This window comes from Pseudonaja textilis, chromosome 3, assembly GCF_049901715.1.
Source record: "Pseudonaja textilis isolate UNSWEBS1 chromosome 3, rPseTex1.2, whole genome shotgun sequence".
Taxonomy (NCBI): domain Eukaryota; kingdom Metazoa; phylum Chordata; class Lepidosauria; order Squamata; family Elapidae; genus Pseudonaja; species Pseudonaja textilis.
In genome coordinates this window covers 187,906,525-187,928,556 of record NC_141992.1, presented here as the reverse complement: position 1 = coordinate 187,928,556, position 22,032 = coordinate 187,906,525, and the positions used below count along the sequence as shown (strand labels likewise).

The 22,032-nt window shown below is 44.8% G+C and overlaps 1 protein-coding gene across 4 annotated transcripts; it reads left to right on the top strand.

Moving 5' to 3' along the window:
- The first annotated feature begins 358 nt into the window (after window positions 1-358).
- On the top strand, window positions 359-17,223 carry LRATD2 (LRAT domain containing 2). 4 transcript variants are annotated; one of them, XM_026703657.2, is made up of 2 exons: window positions 359-855; window positions 13,057-17,223. In XM_026703657.2, the coding sequence occupies exon 2, from the start codon at window positions 13,062-13,064 to the stop codon at window positions 13,965-13,967; it is 906 nt and encodes a 301-aa protein (XP_026559442.1). In that variant the 5' UTR covers window positions 359-855; window positions 13,057-13,061; the 3' UTR covers window positions 13,968-17,223. The 4 variants fall into 4 exon arrangements, with proteins under 4 accessions (XP_026559442.1, XP_026559443.1, XP_087787829.1 ...); XM_026703658.2 differs by having other exon boundaries at window positions 365-1,027; XM_087931703.1 differs by having other exon boundaries at window positions 743-855; window positions 13,060-17,223.
- Window positions 17,224-22,032: the final 4,809 nt, after the last annotated feature.

The following is a 22,032-nucleotide window of genomic DNA, read 5'->3' as shown; positions in this document are numbered from 1 at the left end:
ATGGGGAGGGAGGGAGGGAGGACGGAAGGAAAGTAGAAAGAAAGGGAGGGAGAAAAAGAGCGGGGGGAGGACCCGATCCGCAGCCAGAAGAGATCGCCCGGCCTCTTCTTCTAAAGGCCTGGCGAGAGGCCACCTGCTTCTCCCCTTCCCTCCCCATTAAAGGAAATAAAAAAAAGGCCCAGGAGCCGAACATAAAAGAAAAGTTGGCCGTTGCCGCACAGGTTGGACAGCAACCGGCTCGGTTACAACGCCCCTCCCCAAAGGAGGGCTGGGTGTGGGTGTGTAAGGGGGAGGGGGCGGATTAACTCCTCCCCCGCCCCCCCGAAGGAAGGCTCCCTCCGCTGGCTGCGAGCGGCGCTGCGTCGAGAGCGGGGCACGCGGCAGCGGCGGCGGCGGCGGCGGCGGAGGGAAGCGCCTGGCGCCGCCGGGCTCTGCCGCTGGAGCGCGTGGCCCGCCGCGGACAGGGCTGCGGGGGAGAAGCCGAGCGGGGCTGCCTTGAGAGGCGGGCGGGCGGGCGGTGGGGGGACGCTCCCACGGCCGCGGAGGGGTGGCGGGTGCCTCTCGCCGGCGGGCCAACCCCCCACCCAGCCCGGGGATCTCTCGCTTGTTGCTCAGGCCGGCGGTCGGGACGATCGGCCAAAGGAACCCAGGACCATGGAGGAGGCGAGCGGCAAGTCGGGGATGCCCGCCATCGGCGGCTGAAGAAGAGCCCGACGGGGGGACGGCAAGGGGAGCAAGCAGCCTTTCGGCTAGACGTCCCCCAACCCACCCCGGTCCCCCGTCCCCGGAGTCCGATCCTCGATCCTCTCTCTCTCCTCCCGGCCGCAGCAGCCCCACCGAGCAACTCGCCGCCTGGTAAGTTTCCAGCGCCGTCGCCTCCATCGTCGATCAGCCGCTCAGGACTGAGGAGGAGGAGGAGGAGGAGGAGAGGCGGGGGCAGGTATGGGGAGTGGATCAGGTGACGGCAGCAACCCGGCACACCTGGGCTGCTCGACGGTTTGTTTGTTCTGAGGAGGCGGCCGGCCAGGTGAGTGGGACTCACCTGGGCTTGCAGGAGCCCTTCCCTCTTCTCTCTCTCCCTCTCTCTTTCTCTCCCTCTCTCTTTCTCTTTCTCTTCCTCCTCCCCTCTCTCTCCCCTCTCTCCTCTCTTTCTCTCCCTCTCTCTTTCTCTCCCCTCCTCTCTCTCTTCCCCTCTCTCCTTCTCTTTCTCTCTCTCTCTCTTTTCTCTCTCTCCCCTCCCTCTCTCTTCCCTCTCTCTCCCTCTCCTTTTCTATCTTTCCCCCTCCCTCTCTCTCCCCTCTCCCTCTTTTCTCTCTTTCTCTCCCCCTCTCTCCTTCTCTCTTTCTCTCCCTCTCTCTTTTCTCTCTCTCCCCCTCCTCTCTCTTCCCTCTCTCTCCCTCTCCTTTTCTATCTTTCCCCCTCCCTCTCTCTCCCCTCTCCCTCTTTTTCTCTCTTTCTCTCCCCCTCTCTCCTTCTCTCTTTCTCTCCCTCTCTCTTTTCTCTCTCCCCTCCCTCTCTCTCTTCCCCTCTCTCCTTCTCTTTCTCTCCCTCTCGCTTTTCCCTCTCTCTCTCTTCCCTCTCTCTCCCTCTCTTTTTCTATCTTTCTCTCCCCCTCTCTCCCTCTCTCTCCCCCTCTCCCCTCTCCCTCTTTTTCTCTCTTTCTCTTCCCCTGCCTCTCCCCTCTCTCCCTCTTTCTTTCTCTCTCTCCTCCCCCTCTCTCTTTCTCTCCTCCCCTCTCTCTTTCTCTCTCTCTCTCTCTCTCTCCTCCAGGTGCTGAAGAAAGAAACTGATGGAGAAATGTGGGGGGGAGGGCAGGGAGAGGGGAGTCGACATTATAGAAAGTTTTCGAGCTGGCAAGGAGTCAATGAAAGGCCAGGGAATCAGGCAAGCATTTGGGTGGGGGGGGGTGGGGGGTTTCCAGACATAAAATGTCCTCCCTCCCCCTTTCAAAAGAAGCGAGGTAAGTGAATAGAATAGAGCTGGAAGGGACCTTGGAGGTTGTCTAGTCCAGCGCCCTGGTCTGGCAGGAGACCCCCCCCCAATACCATTTCAGACCAAGTGGCTGTCTAGTCTCTTCTTTAAAACAAAACAAAACACCTCCAGCGATGAAGCGCCCCTGATTTCTGAGAAGGCTGGCAAGCCGTTCCACAGGTTAATTGTCCTCACTGTTTAGTAGGAAGCTTTGGTTTAGCTTTTGGAGCAATGCTTCAAACGGTTGTTAAAAAGCCCCTTTGGATGTGCCTCTTAATTTTTTTTTTGCTTTGGGGCTCAAAACAAGGTGTTGGGTTATGCGATATGTGAGTTTATTTATATCCTGTTTTTGTTGATTTTTTTAAACAATGTAAGGCGGTATCCAGCATTCCTTCTTCCCCTTCCTCTTTTCTCCACAACAACCCTGTGAGGTGGACTGGGCTGAAAGAGAGAGGGGGACAGGTCCAAAAACAGCCAGTTAGGGGCTTTTTTTTTTTTTTTTTTACTTAAACAGAACTTGAACTCAGGATCTCCTGACTTCTAGCCTGTTGCATTGGCTCTTATGGAGATAAAGCCCACCGTGAATCTTTCTATTTGTACGTGGCCGTTTGTATTTCTGCAATGTTTCTTTGGCCTTTAAGAAGAGTCCCTAAGATTCCAGACCAAACACTGACCAGCCTTTAATAAGGGCCTACTGTACAGGGTCGTGGTAACAGATGGTAAGCTAGAAGTATAGGTAGAGCGATTTTGCTCCAGTCTGGCAAAACAAAAATGTGATTTTTTTTTAAATTATAGTTTTCTCACCTCTATATTATTTTTACTGCCTTGACCTGTTTCTGCACCTTCTATAAACAACTGTTTGGCAGTTGGGAGAAACGGGATTCTAGAATGGCTTCTCTTAATGGTTTTTGCCTTTCATTTTAATGGTACATACTTGTACTATGTGGGAACCTGGTTAACAGGCTTCTAACCATGTTTCTTCAAAAGTATGACGTCTGTCCCCCCGTAGGATTTACTCCCCAAAAGGCATGCAACCTGGAAGCTTTCGAGGTTTGCAACTCCGTTAACGTGAATCTAAGAACTATAAACTTGCTCTCTTTTATCCTCTTTGTAGTCATCTCTACCTTTCAGCCAGATTTCTACAAGTATGTCTAGCAGGGCTACCAGATTCTGTTACGGTTTTTGTTCCCTATATGTCATCCGTCTGGTAAACTTGCTTCATTTTTCTCCCCGTGGATATGTATTCCTCCGAGATAGACTGTGTTGTTTCTCTGTGTCATATCACATATGTGGGTATTAGCATATTTCTTTATTTATTGTCATGTTTATGTAGCGTGTGTTGGAGGTGGTGTCTTTGAGAGCTGTATGCAACAAAATTTCAATTTTTAATGTATGCTGATTAGTGTGCATTTTAAAGGGACCATAAGATTATTCTAAGCCTATACTAAGATGGTGATTTAAAGCTTCACTTACTCTCCCACTTCTGGATATCCAAGTCCCATAGAACTTACTGTAACTTTTCTCCGTGGCTGAAGGGATAGGCTATATTGCATGTTTTGCCTTAGTAGAACATATATCTACATATATGTCGAGGCGGCCTTCTGTTGCCTGTTCCTTGTGACTTCCTGAGCCACTCAAAGATTTGCTGAGAGTATTCTGGGGGCCTTTTGCACCTGCTACCCGTAGTCTCAAGAGGAAGTGGGGGCAGGTAACACCTCCGTTCCTTCCTCTCTGATCTTCCCGTAAAGTTTAGGCTGCCTTCACCCATAGCTACAAAGGCTTGAAAAGACGCCTCCACCCCGAGGCAAAGCGAAACTATTGAGAAAGGTGGAGAAGAGGTTTCCTACTTCCTGCTAGGTTTTAGCCAGCTTTTGACTTTCATTCAGCTCCTGTATACGGGAAGCGCGTCCCTCTAGGCTTTGTCGATTTGCCTAGTTCTACCTTCTTCCTCATTGCCTGTTGCAGCTTCATTGTCATCCACAGGTGGGAAAGTCTGTTGTTGTGCCAGCTTCCCTCCTTCCCTTTCCCAGGGTGCCACGTGCAACTTGCCTTAAACCCTTCCCTGCTATTTGCCTGACAAATACTCCTCCCCCTACCCTCCCCCCATCCCTGGATGCTTGTGTGTCTCCTGAGGCAGCGTGTATCTTTCTCTCTCCCTTTGCTCCCCGTCTCTGTGGCAATCTCCAGCTTGCTGAGCTACGGCGGCGTGTATCTTTATGCCGTGTCCAGCCAGGGAACAGGGACTTCTCTGACATTTAGGGTTTTCTTTACCTAAAGGAAAGCGAGAGAATGTCTCCCGGTGGAGTGGATCAATGGAAAGGATGGCAGCTTGGTTGGAAGAGAGAGGCCCGAGCCTATTTTTCCTTGCCGAGGTCCTGAGAAAAGTGCATCTTGATTGAGATAGCATTCCTGTTGAGAGAAGTAATTCCCCCCACTGGCTGCCCGCAAATATCAATTTTACAAGGAGGTTCTTGATTGAGACATCAGCAGGATAAAACATTCTCCTCGCTGGCTTCTGGATGAATTTTGCAACGAATAGACAAGCAAGTAGGAAAGCAGGCATCTAACCAGGGGTGGGATTCTACCAGTTCGCACCTATTTGCTAGAACTGGTTGTTAACATTCTAAGCAGTTTGGAGAACCGGTTGTTAGAAGAAATTACTGGCCTAATCCTGTAAGGAAGGCAGGAAGGAAACATTCTGGTGTTGCTTACAGAGACTGCCTCTCCATTAACCCTTATTACATTCTTGGCAGGACTAGACTTCCTGTCCCAGGAACTTCTCTAGAATTTCCCTCCCTCTTTGCTGGTACTTTGCTTGTGTGGAGGGACCATTCCAAGTTACAATGGCACTGAAAAAAGTGACTTATGACCATTTTTCACACTTACGACTGTTGCAGCATCCCCACAGTCATGAGAGGCTAGGCGAGGAGATGCGTGCCTCGATGTGAGAGATATTGACTTGGCCATGCTCAGCCAATAGCATGACCACCAAGCCATGTCCACCCAGTCACATGATCACCAAGCCACGCCCACCAACTAAGCCATGCCCACAGAACCGGTTGTTAAAAAAATTGAATCCCACCCCTGCATCTAACTCCCTCAAGCTTTGTAACTTTGGATAGCAAATAGCACTTAGACTTATATACCACTTCACAGTACTTTACCGCTCTCTCTAAGCAGTTTACAGAGTCAGCCTATTGCCCCCAACAATCTGGGTCCTCGTTTTGCTGACTTCGGAAGGATGGAAAGCTGAGTCAGCCCTGAACCTGGTGACACTCAAACTGCCCAACTGCAGGCAGCAGAAGTAGCCTGCTGTACTGCATTCTAACCACTGCGCCACTGCAGCTCATGGTAGAGCAGGTGTGTCAAACTTGATTTCATTGAGGGCAGCATCAGGGTTGTGTTCGACCTCAGAAGGGTGGGATGGGCATGGCCAGCTCGATACCACTTGTGCCGGGGGGGCGCCTCTGGTGGCCGAGCACTCTGCCAGAGAAAACGGGCTCCCAAGCTCCGTTTTCAGCTGTGGCGGCTTCCTGTAGCCCTCGGGAAGGCCACGAATTTTACTGGCAGAGGCACCGCAGGCCGATCTCTGTTTCCAGAGGGGCCCTGTGGGCCAGATCTAAGCATCACGCAGGCCAAATCCAGGCCACAGGCCTTGAGTTTGACCCTTGAGTTTGACCCCTGTGGTAGATAGATAGATGGATGGGTTCCTGATGGGTGCACTGATGATGTTACCTAGTTTGGTTAATGAAACATCTGGAAAAAAAAAACCCAACCAAACTCAGAGAGCACTTAGAGCTACAAATATTCTCCTTTTCAGAGGGGTTCCTGTTTTAATCATCAGGGATTACCGAATCCTAAGTAGCAAAACTAGAAAAGTTTTCCGACTTGTTCCCATTCCGAAGGAAGTGTCCCTTTTTAAGATGGCCCACGATGTTCCGGTTTGAATTAAGGCGGCTCCTTGCCTCCTAACGTTGAGTATGAAAATATCTGCCACCTAATGAATTTATAGCTCAGGAGAGAGTACTTGGGGGAATACTTCCCTCATAATTTCTTATGCAGCATGAAGGAGACACAGCTATGATCCAAAAATACCCTTGACCCAACTCTTTACCTTGGCTGAGAATCCTCTAAGTGGCTTTAAACCAATGTTTATTGGCCTCATTTCCAGCGTGAATATATTGCAGGTAGTCCTTGACTTACGACCACCATTGAGCCCAAAATTTCCATTTGTAAGCGAGACATTTGTCAAATGTGTTTTGCCCAGTTGTATGACCTTTCTCGCTGTGGTTGTTAAGTGAATCACTGCAATTGTTCAGTTAGTAACATGGTTGTTAAGTGAATCTGTCTTCCCCATTGACTTGTCAGAAGGTTGCAAAAGGGGTCACATGACCCCTGGGACACTGCAATTATGTAGAGTAGAGTAGAGTAGGAATAGAACAGAACAGCATTGAATTCTTTATTGGCCAAGTGTGATTGGACACACAAGGAATTTGACTTTGGTGCATATGCTCTCAGTGTACATAAAGAAAAAATAAAATATATCTGTCAAGAATCATAAGATACAACACTTAGTGGAAGTCAGAGGTTACTAATAAGCAATCAAATCATACTAGGAAACAAACAAAACAATATAAATTGTAAGATACAAGCAACATGGTTATAATCATTAGTGAGAAGAGGTAGGTAATAGGAAGGATGAGAAGAATAGTAGTAATACAGTCTTAGTAAATAGTTGGACAGTGTTTGGGGAATTAGTTGTTTAGCAGAGTGATGGCATTCGGGAAACAACTGTCCTTGTGTCTAGTCATTGTGGTGTGCAGAGCCCTATAGCGTCGTTTTGAGGGTAGAAGTTGAAATAGTTTATGTCCGGGATGTGAGGGGTCTGTAGATAATTTCACAGCCCTCTTTGACTCGAGCAGTATACAAGTCCTCGATGGAAGGCAGGTTGGTAGCAACTGTTTTTTCTGCAGTTCTAACTATCCATTGGGGATGCTCAGTGGCTAGGACACTGAGCTTGTTGATCAGAAAGGTCGGCAGTTTGGCGGTTCGAATCCCTAGCGCCGCATAACGGAATGAACTCCCAGCTTGTTACTTGTCCCAGCTTCTGCCAACCTAGCAGTTCGAAAGCATGTAAAAAATGCAAGTAGAAAAATAGGGACCACTTTGGTGGGAAGGTAACAGCGTTCTGTACGCCTTCAGCATTTAGTTATGACCACAGAGACATCTTCGGACAGCGCTGGCTCTTCGCCTTTGTAACAAAAATGAGCACCGCCCCCTGGAGCTGGAAATGACTAGCATGTGTGTGCGAGGGGAACCTTTACCTTTACCTAACTATCCGTTGAAGTCTGTGTCTGTCTTGTTGGGTTGCAGAGCCAAACCAGACCGTAATAGAGGTGTAGATGACAGACTCAATACATTTGCAAGCATCCAAATTTTGATTATGTGACCATGGAGGTGCTGCAAAGGTTTTTAAGAGAAAACGGTCGTAAGTCCTTTTTTTCAGTGCTGTTGTAACTGGACAGTCACTAAACGAACTGTTCCAAGTCAAGGACTACCTATATGGGGGTTTCCTGGTTGAGCAGAGGGTTGGAATAGAAGCTCTCCAAGGTCCCTTCCAACTCTGTTATTCTGCATTGGTTTCGCTTGTAGAGAGGCGATAAAAATTACAGAGAAAAAGTTCATCTATCCTTGTGGATCTACAAGCACACCTGGAATTTGGGGGGCCTATTATGGGCTGCATGGGTGCCATGTCAGAGGGAGGGAATCCCTATTCACTTGATCCATGTTATAGTCACATGATCTGTTACCCAGCCCCCCACCCCCAAAATCAAATGGGCAGAGAAGCCTGGAGGGTGGTAACGAAGACCCCTGTGGGTAGTCCTTGACTTACGACCACAATTGAATCCAACATTTCTGTTGTTAAGTGAGACCCATATGTTAAGTGAATTTCGTCCCATTTTACAACCTTCCTTCCTTCTGTTGTTAAGTAAATCACCGCAGTTGATAAGTTAGTAACTCGGTTGTTAATGGCAGGGCTCCAATATATCCACCCCCATTCAAATCATAAGTCTCTAGTCGCATCTCTCAGAGTAAAAAAAAAAAAAAGATTTATTAGGAGTGACCATGTCGAATAAATCAATAAAAATTGATTTATTAGGAGTGACCATGCAGCCGACGCTAAAATACATCATGCATTTCCCCCTTGACCCTGGTCTTTCCCCCAACCCCCTGGATGTATATTCTCCCATGGGACACATCCATAGCCAAGAGTCATCAATCATGCTCTCCAGTAATAATCTTGTGCGCCAACAGCTTTGGGCTGCCTAGCAATTATCTGAAGCATTTCAGGAATGCACTGCTTTCCCCCACTCCCTTTCTGCTGGCAACTAAAAAGTCCAAAGAAGTATTTTTTTTTTTTTTTAGTCGACAGTTAAGTTAATCTGGCTTCCCCGCTGACTTTGCTTGTCAGAAAGGCTCAAAAGGTGATTGATTACATGAACCCAGGAACAAACCATCATAAATAGGAACCAGTTCCCAAATGCCTAAATTTTGATTGCATTACTATGGGGAAGCTACAGACGTTGTTAAGTGTGGAAAAATGGCCCTCAGTCCTTTTTTTCCAGTGACGTCGTAACTGAACGATCACTAAATGAACTGTTGTAAATCGAGGGCTACCTGTATATACCTTGAGCACGACATCTAGGTATGAAAGGAGATTTGCTTCGCATTCAAGAGGACTCCTTCCTAAACAAGTATAAAATTTCAGCCTATCTTTTTTTCTCCCCTCCAATGTTGATCTCCACCATGTGGATCAGAGGTCCCCAAACTTGGCAACTTTAAGACTTTGGACTTTTAACTTCCAGAATTCTCCAGCCAGCTATGCTGGCTGGAGAATTCTGGGAGTTAAAGTCCACAAGTCTTAAAGTTGCCAAGTTTGGGGATTCCTTTTGAGAGTTTTGCAGTGATAATTCAGCACCAGAAAAATAAACACAGATGGCTGATGCTTCATTTAACTTCTTTATAAACATAAGTAGATTTTACAAACCAGTTGTAGATTTCTCCCAACCTGGAGCCAACTCAAACAGAAACATGTTGCAAGTTCAGAGCAGAGCTCCAGTCTTCAGCAAGCATGCAAGTTAGTTTCACCTTCAACAGGCGGACTCAGAGCTCAACATAGCTGCAGAGTTGCAGAGCTTAACATAGCTACTTTTAGTTTCAGTTTCCAGCCTAGGCTACTTCAAGTTTCAGTTTCCAAACTATCCTGATTGGCTAATTTAATTGCTATACCTATTCATTGGCTCACCTTGTTACCAAGCTCTATTCTAGTTCATGAATATACTGACACCCCTGCTGTGGACAAACAACTCCAGAGCCCCAGACCAACATTATACAAATCCAAGCAAGCATTCCCGACCCAAATGCCTTTCACGAAAGTCTGGGTGGCCATTAGATGAATTCCAGGTTCCCTGGACAGGATGGTATTGAAGCCGCTCTCCCAATCTCTACCAGAAAATGTGTGTGTGTGTGTGCTTTTGTGCGTAAGAAATGCAGCTTTTTTGTGTGGTCTTTTCCCAGGTTTTTGCAATGGCTTCAGAAGCTGCTCTTAGCTGTTGGGTGCCTGTCTGTGTGTCCATCTGTGCATTTCCTTTCACATGTGAAGACAGCCAGGAACAGATTTTTAAAGCAGCTACCCAAGTTTGAAGGGAGGAGGGGGGAAAAAAACATTCAGATGCTATAATTATTGGAGATGTTTTGTACAGCTTCTCTGCATACTGTCAATTATCTTTTCCAAAAGAATCAGACAGCCCTAGTACCATGATGGCGAACCTATGGCTCGCATGCCACAGGTGGCACGCAGAGCCTTTTGTGCGGGCATGAGAGCCCCAGCCAAATTTACCTGCACTGCGCATGTGTGCTCTTCCCAGCTGATTTTCAGCCCATTTGAGGTTGTTTTTGCCCTCCCAGAGGCTCTAGGGAAACCTCTGCAGCCTTTGGAGGCCGAAAAACAGGCCTTCTGGAAAGACAAGAAGTGCCAATATGGGCCTGTTTTTCGGCCTCCAAAGGCTGCAGAGGCTTCCCTCGAGCCCCTGGGAGGGTGAAAACAGCCTCCCCCAGGCTCTAGAAGCCCTCCGGAGGCTGAAAATGGGCACTTCTGAAATTTCCAGAAGGCCCGTTTTTCGGCCTCCCGAGGCTGCAGAGGCTTCTTTTGAGCCTCCGGGAGGGCGAAAACAGCCTCAAACGGGCCAAAAATCAGCTGGGAGGCACACTGGGGAAGGGGTGGGGGCGCATGCACGGGGGGGCGGGGCACTTTGCATTGTGGGTGCCAGCACATGCACACTTTCAGAACACCACAACAAAAAGGTTCGCCATCACTGGCCTAATAATTTAGATTAACAGCAGTGGTGGCAGAGGCCTTCATAACTTTTTATTCTGCGGTATAGGAAGTCCTCATCTTATGACAATTCGTTTTGTGACCGTTCAAAGTCACAGAGCACTGAAAAAGGTGACTTACGGCCACATTTTCACACTTACGGCCATTTTTCACACTTATGACTGCCGCAGCATCTCCATGGTCACGTGATCAAAATTTAGACGCTTGGCAACTGACTCGTATTTATGACCGCTGCAGTGCCCCAAGATCACGTGATTCCCTTTTTGCAAACTTCTGAACAGCAAAGTCAACAAGGAAGGCAGATTCACTGAACAAACGTGTTACTATCTTAACTGCTGCAGCGATTCACTTAACAACCATGACTGAAAGGTCATAAAATGGGGCAAAAACTCACTTCACCAGAGTCTCTGCTGGGCAGCAGAAATGTGGGTCTCCATTGTGGCCGTAATGCCTGAGCAGTGCTGTCCTGCACTTCAGAATGAGAGGGTTGTAAGGATGCAAGAAGAGACTGTGTGACTTGTGGGTGTTTCCTCATTTTAAAGATTTCTCCCTTTCCTCAGCCAGCAACTTTGAATGAAAATGAAAACCCGTTAAAAAGAGAGAGAGGGGTTCTTCATCTATTTAACACTGCCCCCTCCAGCTACTTTTCGTTAAGAAAAATAGTCAAGTTGTAGGTTTTGTAGCATGATCCTTACCGGTCCACTTTTAAGGTACTTCAAAATTGCATCCCGGGGATATATATGTGCAGTGGGGCTCAAGCAAGATGACGTTGGCTTTAAGGAAAGAGTCAGTAGAACATTTGTTCAGTGCTGTCACTTGAGGAGGTGACTTAACTATGTGAATTTGCCTTTTAAACGCCACGTTGCACTACAGACTGTCCAGGAGTTGGGGGATGCTTTAGTCCAGGTGTGGGAGGAGATCCCTCAGGAGACCATCTGCCACCTCATCAGGAGCATGCCCAGGCATTGTAGGGAGGTCATACAAGCACGTGGAGGCCACACACACTACTGAGCCTCATTTTGACTTGTTTTAAGGACATTGCATCAAAGTTGGATCAGCCTGTAGTGTGTTTTACGACTTTATTTTTGAGTGTAACTCCAAATCCAGACCTCCATGGGTTGCTAAATTTGATTTCCATTGATAATTTTTGTGTGATTTTGTTGTTAGCACATTCAACTATGTAATGAACAAAGTATTTAATAAGAATATTCCATTCATTCAGATCTGGGATGTCTTATTTTTGAGTTCCCTTTAAGTCTCATTCATCATCTTCAGGCTTCTGTCTTCGGCTCTTGCTTCTCAGAGTGATGTGAGATTGCAGCTGCTTCTTCCTTTTAACTGCTAGTGGGGGTGGGACTTGATTGGGTGGGGGCTTGGCTGTGTTCTGATTGGGTGGGGGTGTGTTCTCATTGGTAGGGGGTTTGGCTTTGATCTGATTGGTTGGGGGGTTGGCCGTGTTCTGATTGGTTGGAGGCGTGTTCTGTTCAGGTGGGGGCTTGGTTGTGCTCAGGTTAGTCTTAGTTGCTGGGGATTTGAGTTGTTGAGCTGTGATCTTGCTGTTTGGCTTCGAGTTCGGAGTTCTGTTTGGCCACGAACTCGAAGCCAAACAGCAAGATCACAGCTCAACAACTCAAATCCCCCAGCAACTAAGACTAACCTGAGCACAACCAAGCCCCCACCTGAACAGAACACGCCCCAACCAATCAGAACACGGCCAACCCCCAACCAATCAGATCAAAGCCAAACCCCTACCAATGAGAACACACCCCACCCAATCAGAACACAGCCAAGCCCCCACCCAATCAAGTCCCACCCCACTAGCAGTTAAAAGGAAGAAGCAGCTGCAATCTCACATCACTCTGAGAAGCAAGAGCCGAAGACAGAAGCCTGAAGATGATGAATGAGACTTCATCGAAACGTTGCCTAGATACTTCGAATCTTACGCGGGAGAAAACCCGAACAACCAAAGATCCACATACAAATACCCGCGAGAACCTCAGAAAATATATATATATATATCAAAAATATGTATATGTATGTATGTGTGTGTGTGTGTGTATATATATATATATATATATTCTTAAGTTTTCGCGGGTACTTACATGTATGGTATTCGGCTTTGTTCGGGTATTTTCCCACGTCATTATAATTGTGCTTTTAAAGTTGTAGCAACATTTTGGCAGAATCTCATCTGCCATCATCAGGCTTCTGTATTGTCTTTGTCTGTGAGTCGAACACACACACACAAAAAAAGTCTGACTCGCAGACGAACACAATATAGAAGCCTGATGATGGCAGATGAGATTCTGCCGAAATGTTGCTACAACTTTAAAAGCACAACTATAATGATGTGGGAAAATACCCGAACAAAGCTGAATACCATATATATATATGTATGTATGTATTTATGTATGTATGTATGTATATGTATATATATATATGTATATGTATATGTATATATGTATGTAAAATGCTTTGACTGAAATGTACGGCAAAGAAGACCACCCCGTTCAATGTTTTTTCATGTTTATAGTCAATAAAATTTATATTAAAAAAAAAAGCAGTAGGAATTGTAAGCCCTTGATGGAACCCTGCCAAAAAGATTGCCAGCAGATTGACTTAGGGAGATCTACTTGATTTATTCCTCATTAGTTTATACCTGTACTAATACCTGTTTGGTTCTCTTTCAGCAGGCATGGGGAATCAAGTAGAGAAACTGACCCACTTAAACTACAGAGAGGTTCCCACGGCCGACCCAGCCGGCATGGACCGAGATGAGGGCCCCCGAATTGGAGTTTCTTACATATTTTCCAATGATGATGATGATGTAGAACCTCAGCAAGACCCAGCAGAGCTCGCCGGGGAGCACCCTGCCTCACAGCCCTACGACCCGCAACTTCACGAAGTGGAATGCTCCATTTATTACCGTGACGAGTGCATTTACCAGAAAAGTTTTTCTGGCGACCACACCTTGTCTGGTGAGGTGGGGGGTGGGGGTGGAGGAGGAGGGGGTGGGAATTTTACCACCTACACTCCAGAAAACCTACTGAACAAGTGCAAAGCTGGCGATCTGATAGAGTTTGTGTGCCAGTCCCAGTATCCTCACTGGGCAGTGTACATAGGAGACTTCCAAGTTGTCCACCTTCACAGACTTGAAGTGGTGAACAGTTTTCTCACTGACGCCAGCCAGGGCCGACGGGGGCGCATCGCAAACCACTTGTACCACTACAAACCACTAAATCCCGCCACTGTGGTGCGAAACGCCCTGGATCAGGTAGGCCGCAAAGACCAGGATCTCAGCTGGAGGAACTCCGAATGTTTCGCCGCCTGGTGCCGTTATGGCAAGCGGGAGTTCAAAATTGGGGGCGAACTGCGCATCGGGAAGCAACCTTACCGGTTGCAGATCCAACTGGGAGACAAACGCAGTCACACGCTCGAGTTTCAGAGCCTGGAAGATCTCATTATGGAAAAACGAAGGAACGATCAAATTGGAAAAGCGGCCGTCATCCAAGAATTGTCCAGCCATCTCCAGGCATCCGAGGCCGTCAACGAAGAGAGTGGTGCTAATGGCAAACCAGGTGGCTGGACTGCTACTGAGTAGCCAGTCCTTGCACAAGTCTGGCTGCTTAACCTTGGCGATGGATTAAAACTGAATCCTGTGAAATTGAGCTGTTATAAGCCCTTTGGGTTTTTCAAGTGCAGGTTGACTCCAATCCCATGTGAAGGAAAGGGACAAAGCTGATTAAAGCATCGGTCCTTCAGCACTTAACTCCTTTGGTGATTGCTTGAAGCCAGCAAGTTTGTACGGTTGAGGGTTAAATCTCAGGAACATCTTCCTCACTCGCTGTTTTAATGCGTTAAGTCTCTCTCTCTCTTTCCAAGTTGCACCCCAGTTCCTCCTGCTTTCAGCTTCTTGCTTGTTTTCAATTGGACAAGGTCCAGCATCAGAGAACGTAACAGGATTCAATGTTATAGCAAGGTCATTTCTCTCCCCCCCCCCCCTGTTTTTTTTTTTGGCTTTACCTCCTACCCTGTTTTGCCATTTCTGGAATCTCTCCCTTTCGTTCTGCTGGTTATGGCCTTCCATATCTCTGTGAGGATTTAATGGCTAAAGTATTGTGCATTTGGAGGGTGACAGGCTTGGGTTGCATGTGCTGAAGGATTTGGCAAAGTTGCAAAACAGAAGTAGCATTTCTTGGCTGTGGCCGAAGGGCCTTTTCTGGATGGTGTGGAGGGATGTACGCTCTTTGCACAGAAGTGGGATTACAAAGTGGAGTTACCTTGGAATAAGGGCTGTGGTTTTCCATTTAGGAACCAGCTACCAAGAAAGGTTTTTTTTTTTTTTTGCTTTAATTACAGTGACGTTGAGTTAAGCCATGGCCAGCCAGCCTTTTTATAAGTTATTGAAGTTTAGTGGGAAGGCAGCTAAACCCTCTTAGCACCAGTGGTTACAGCAGGATTAATTTGCTACAAATCCAAGTACTGTTTGGGCACATTATGTATTGTTGGAAAAGGTGACACAAGAGACAGGCGACTTTTTTGAAAATGAATTTTATTCCTAGGCAGTGAAGCTGGTTGTTTTAGTTTTACTCTTAAATGCCTGAGGACTAGGCTGTTAGTGCATTGGGGGGGGGGGAATCCTTTTTCAGTCTGTTTTATCATATTTATGTATAAAATCATTGATTTCAGAAGCCCGTTTGTTTTCATTCTGTGAGTAAGGCAGCAAAACACATCCTTCCTATTAGCAATAGGGATTAAAAAGGAAAGGGTTGGTACACATTGTTCATTTTCAGGTTCGGAAATTTCAGTCTTCAGCCCCTCAAGCTGATCTCTGTTGATGCCTTCTTTTTTCTTGGCGGACTTTTGCTTCTCTAGGGGTATTGTTAACGCAAGGAAGAGAATGCAGCTGTTCCCCTTGTAGAAATGGAGGAGATTCAAGGATTTGCCTTGTTGGCAAGTCACAATTATAAAAAAGAGAACTGGTAAAAAGTTCTGCTTGGGCATTATTGCTGCTAACATGAAACTGCAGCTGTGTAGTTGCCAATCCTATTAAAAAAAACTGTTCCACCTGCATTAACTAGGAGGAGTTGCTTTGTAGCTAGGAATTTGTTATCTTCATTCCGATCAGCAAATAGAAGAATCAATAATTGTGTGTTTTGGTCAACAGACTGTTAACTTCCTTGCTAATGGCTGATTTCTCATAAAAGCCTCTGATTTGTTTTAAGTAGTAAAATTGCACATTTGGAAGCAAAGGTGTTTGGTGTAACTAAGCAGCATTTTAAAACACGCTTAGCAATTATTAACCAGCGCTTAAAATAGACAATATTCTCGGCTACCTCTTCATTGCAAAACCATATAAGAGATGATTTTCAACCGCACCCATCTGATTCCCATCTTTGCAGAGGGTTGAATTGATGTTCCGGTGGTTGGTTACCTCTCTAGAGTAAGTGACACATGGATGGTAGGACTGATAAGTGTGGGAAAGACAGTGATATAGAAGTCTTGCTCCTTTTTCACTTTGTACTTCGTTTGTTCCAGCGGTGGCTAGACGGAGCCACAAATCAGTTTAGACAAATCACTGATCATTTGAGGCCGGTGGTCCTTGATCTTGTAAAGAAACATTCTCCGGTGTCCTTTCTTTCTTTTTTCTTTTTTGGTAACATTCAGCCAGAAGTTAGTAATCACATGACGAAAGGCTGTTTTGCTATCAAAAAGTCCCACCCTTCACAAAAATAAATAAACCTTTCCTATGTTTTGAAAAATGCCTAGCGGGGGAAAAATGCCCTGTAATGTGATTCCTTCTACCTTTTTGCTGCTTAGTTTATCTTCACTTTAGCTTCCTACATATTGGGACACCCAAACCAGGTTCATTTCCCCAGTTCCTCACCTATAGATTAAAGCGGTGCGAGCCAGGGAATTTGCTACAGTACTGTATTCTGCTCAAGGTACAACTCACCATTGTCAACCCATAAATTTCTCGCATACCAAACAAGGACCAACTTAACTTCAAGAACTTTGGTGTATTCTGCTAACACACTGTGTGGCTATTTACATCAAGGAAGAGGGAAGCGAATCATGCAGAAAGTGAGATAATCCAGCACTAATTTGGTTTCCCATCCCCTTGCTTCTGAGAGTTCAGAAGTTGCGATAAGCAAAGTTGATAAAAGTCTCAAGGAGATACCTGTTGCGTTGGAAACAGTGTCTTTTTAGGAACGTGATGTATTCTGAAGTATGTGCTCTGCATACCATGATTGTCAAGCTCATATGCAATATTGTATGTTTTTAAGCACAAAATCTAAATATACCGAACTTGGCTGTTGACAAACAGAACAGGTCCTTAAGCAGTACTGGTGAGGGCATCTGGAGGTACTTCTGATGGATGCTCATCAAAGCTTCTACAGCTCTCACCGTAAGAGGAAAATTTGCAGTGGAAAAATTCTGCATATATTTCCCAGGAATTTACACAATAAGCAAGACTTTACTTCCATTTTAGGACTGATCAGCATGGAGAACTCATTAAAATAAATTAGTAAATGTTTACTGCTATTAAAGAGGCCAAGATGATGTTCTTCCTGTTAAATCCAGCAACTGTATCCTAGCTTCAGAGTTGATATTTAGTTATTAATGATTCTGAATTTTGTAGAGAACAAAACTTATTTCGCTATGTAATAGTGGTTGTAAAATGATATTTTCTTACAAGTATTTTTGAAAGGAATTCCATCATGAAAATATTTACATTTTTTGAAAGTTGTATTATTTTCACAGAGAAATATATCCTCCAAATCAATTTTTGTTTATTTTTGTCATTGGTAATTAAAAGTATTTTCTAGATCATAAATAAAGTGTACAAGAAATGATAGGTGTGAAACATTGCAAATCTATCTGTTTGGTACTAAATTGTAAAGTAACTGAAAATATTTTTCTCTGTCTAGAATTTTAGAAATAGCTAAAGGGAAAAGAACTAATTTACCATTTTTCTTTATAAAAGCGATATCTACTTTAGCTGAATATTTGTTCACTGCTGGACAGCTGGTCAAATTCAGATCAAATTTACTTCTGTAAGTATAGTTACACAAATAATTGAAACATTCTGAGTGGTTTTTTTTTATTAAATACCATATTTTTCAGTATATAAGATGCACTTCCTCCCCCCCACAAAAAAAAGTGGGTGGAAATGTCTGTGCATCTTATACAGCTAATGTTGCTGAAGACCCGCCCACCCTTCAGCCTCTACCTCCCAGCAATTTGTCCCCTTGCAGCAAACAGCTGATCAGCTTCAGCACAGCGTGATTTAGCATGAGCAGCTGATTGGCGGTTGGATTGGCCTCCCAACGATCAGCTGTTTCAGACTGCAGGGATTGCCAGCAGCGATTGCCGCCTCTACATGCCTCATTTTCAGCCTCCGCATCTCATTTTTGGCCTCTGCACGTCCCATTTTCGGCTCTTTCCAGGCAACAGGGATCAGAACGGGTAGAAAATGGGGCACGTGAAAACCGAAAACAGGGCATGCGGAGGCCAAAAATGGGCACATGGAGCCCGAAACAGCTGATCGTTGAGAGGCCGATCCAACAACAATCAGCTGCTTGTGCTAAATCAGGCTGTGCTGAAGCTGAAACAGGCTGTTAGCTATTTGCTGCCAGGAAGCAAATTGCTGGGAGGCAAACGCGGATATTTTTTCTTGTTTTCCACCCCAGAAACTAGGTGTGTCTTGTACTTTCAGAGCATCTTATACTCTGAAAAATATGGTAGTTCCCATAGTTATGCTGATGCTGTTGGACATTGTTGAAGAAGAGCAGAGCATAATCTTATCTTTGTAAAAGTTTTCTGTTTGCATTCTTGGTCACAAAATTATGTGAAGGTCAAAAGATGCAATTCCACCCTCAACTTGTTGAACAACGGAACACTTTGAAAAACCTAACTTCATGCAGGGGATTACAATAGCATTTTTCCTACCACCAAACTGATTTATGGTTCTATGGGAAAAACCTTGTTTAAAAATAAAAGTTCTCAAACTGTGACATCCTCCTCCAGGTTGGACACAGATCAAGGACTCAACAAGCATCACAGATATGTGTTACCTCTTCTTGTTCCTCCTTTCCCCAATGTTAGGTTAGTACAGAAGCTTACCATACAGCGTCACTATACGCCAGGGATCTCCAAACCTGGCAAATTGTAAGACTTGTGGACTTCAACTCCCAGAATTCCTTAGCCGACCTTGTTGACTGGGGAATTCTGGGAGTTTAAAGTCCACAAGTCTTAAAAGTTTGGAGATACCTGCTGCATGCAACAAGAACTCTACCAGTTTTTGGAACACCTGGATGGAGTTTTATGTTTTTAGCTGGATATTCTGCTACAGTAAATTGGATAGCGGGAATATTTTATATGCACATCCACAAACATTGGTTTCCCTTCTGCTGAGCTCAGTTTTACATGCAGTAGAAAGACAAATAGTATCTCATGATTTTATAGGATGGGGTAAACCTCCTCAAGGCTGATGCTCTCAGGAAAGAATGGGTATCTGCTGCCTAAACCCATTGCATGTTGAGACAGCCATGCTTGATTGTGGTATTTCCAATTCACCTTTGCCCCTTCTCATTTGAGCTCTTCGTCTCCAAATTAGTAGAGCTGATAATTATATATTTTGTTTTTAGCCGCGACGGCCTCCTGCAACCCCTCTGCCAGTGGAAATGGAGTTCCGTTTCACTGGCAGAGGGCTGCAGGAGCCATCATGGCTGAAAATGGGACCTGGGAGGGCTGTATGTGGCCTTTCCGAGCTGTGTTTTCGCTGTTTCCAGGGTGTCCCCACAGGCTGGATCTCCCCTAGGCCTTGAGTTTGACACCCCTGAAGTAGAGGATTATATCTCAGCTAAGTGTAATGGATTTGAAACAAAAGGTTTAAAAACCCCATTTGTGGCTGCCTTGCTCATGGTTATGTGAGAATAGATGTGAGGTTAAAAAGTGGTCTGTCTCCTAATATCTTGCAAAGTGAGTTTAAGCAAGCCACTTTCCATTCAGCCTCCATCTTGAACACAAGATTTACTGGAATGCCCTATTTTATACGGTTGCAAAATCTGTGATATAACTGTTCACTGAACAGTTGTCAGGAATTGTTCACTGAACATATTGTACATTCTGTTATGAAAACAAAGAGTCTTGTATATAAGCATTATGCTAATTGAGAAATACCATTTGATAAGGTAAAGGTAAAGGTTCCCCTCGCACATGCGTGCTAGTCGTCTCCAGCTCTAGGGGACGGTGCTCATCTCCATTATAAACCGAAGAGCCAGCACTGTCCGAAGATGTCTCCGTGGTCATGTGGCCGGCATGACTAAATGCCAAAGGTGCACGGAATTCTGTTACCTTCCCACCAAAGTGGTCCCTATTTTTCTACTTGCATTTTTATGTGGTTTTGAACTGCTGAGTTGGCAGAAGTAATGAGAACTCACTCTGTTAACACAGTGCTAGGGATTCGAACTACTGACCTTTCTGATTGACAAGCTCAGCGTCTTAGCCACTGAGTCACCACGTCCCTCTATAATGTTTGATACTATCAATCAAATCTTTATTACAGGTACCCACCAGCATAATTACTATGTTTATTATACCCCAATTTTACATGAGGCTTTCTAAATTTGTCTGCTCTATTGTTCCTGAAGGGTGGACCAAGACTGCAGCATCAACATATTTCTAATTTCCTAAACCTAGAATAAGAATAAAGAAATCTTATTCAGCTCTTCAGATGTCTATGGAGATTCTCAGTCATCCAGGTTATGGTTATCTCAAAGGTGCTTTTTTAAAGAGGCAACTGGACTTTCTGGTTTTTCTTTGAAGATGTTTCGCTTCTCATCCAAGAAGCTGCTTCAACTCTCTTCAACTGAAGAGTCTTCTTGGATGAGAAGTGAAATATCTTCAAAGAAAAACCAGAAAGTCCAGTTGCCTCTTGCAAAAGCACCTTTGGGACAAGCTCTTCAGATATTGCTGATCTACAGTTCCTTGAAGTCCTAGTCAGCACACCTAATATTGAAAATTCTTCAGCAACAGTTGGAAAGCCTCAAAATCACTATCCAAATCTAGGTGTTGCTCAAATCAGCTGTGGGATTTTTTAAAAAAATGCAATTATTTTTGCAGTTCTTTTTGTTTTTAAAGGACTTTTTTCCTCATCATCTCAAAAATCAGTGCAAGCAAGGTTCAGAGAAACCAAAGCTGAAACAAAGCTGGAACACATTTGGGTGGAAAAGATTGCAATATATGGGTCGGTTCAGGCTTTTGACTTTAAATTATCCAGCTGACATTGACCTTACTTTTCTCTCCTTTTCACGTGGTTCTGGTAGCATTTAAAATGATGACTCACTCACCGATGGTTTGAAAATTTACATTTTCATGTAGGCCAAAGGTAAACTCAACTTTTCAAGAATAGTTTTAAAAGGGTCGTGTTTCAGCAATTGATTTCCTTTCTTAAAATAGCTGGCTGAAAGGAATAAGCGGTAAATCTATTGGTGAAGACCATGTTCAAGACCATGTTCCTTTCTATATGTCTTTTAACAATAACAGAATTGAAAAGGAGATCTTCTAGTCCAACTCTGCTCAAGCAGGGAGCGCTGATACCATTTCAGATTAATGGAACATAGAATAATAAAGTTGAAATAATAAAGTTACCTCAGAGGTCTCCTAGTCCAACCCTTTGCTCGAGCAGGAAACCTCTTTCCATTTCAGACAAATGGTTGTCCAGTCTCTTTTTGAAATCCTCCAATGATGGAGCACCCACAACTTGTATTCAATTGGTTGATTGCGTTCAAGTGGCTTTCAAGTCTCTTCTTAAAAACCTTCAGTGATGGAGCATTCAACAACTTCTGGAGGTAAGCTGTTCCACTGACTAATTGTTCCCACTGTCTGGAAGTTTCTCCTAGGTTGGATCTCTCCTGGATAAATTTCCATCCTACTGTTATCAGGTCACCCTTAGTCCTTCTCTTTCTTAGACTTACCCAGTTCTTCCAACCGTTCTTCATATGTCTTAGCCTTCAGTCCCTTAATCATACTCTCAAGCATCTTCACTTAAAACTGGTTATGTTTTCCATTTCACTCCAAGATTGTGCACTTTATTAAGTTGCAGAGAGAGGTAGGATTTTTAGAGTAGGTGGGCAGCTAGACAGTAGGTAGAAAAGTTCGCAAGATAGCCAGGTGAGTGTTCTTAAGTGTAAGGAAGATCTTCATGGAGAAAGTAAGCATGGGCAATTGAGGTAGGCAGATACGTTTTAAATTTTTCAATGTTGAATTTATATTTTCATGCTCTTTGTACTTAATCATAAAACCTTTCCTTTATACTTTACTTACTGTATATATAAGTCTAGGTCCAGATATCACATTAAACCAAATTATGGGTTTGTTTGATGTCTAGTGTATTGTCTAAACCCAGCCATTGGGGTCAATAAACCACATTCTATGATGCAGCCATGCTGACTATGACTAAGTCAACAATCCAGGATTTACCATGATGTGTTGATGTCCTGGTTTGCTGTCTAGTTGGTCTAATTCTTTCAAGGAATAAATTTACCCCTTGATTTGCTCTTAGTATTGATTATCCCAAAGACAACCTATGTGTTCTGAATAAACCTTTCAAATACTGGTTTTCTGAATCCAGAAGGATTTTGCACTGGTAACCTGACCTT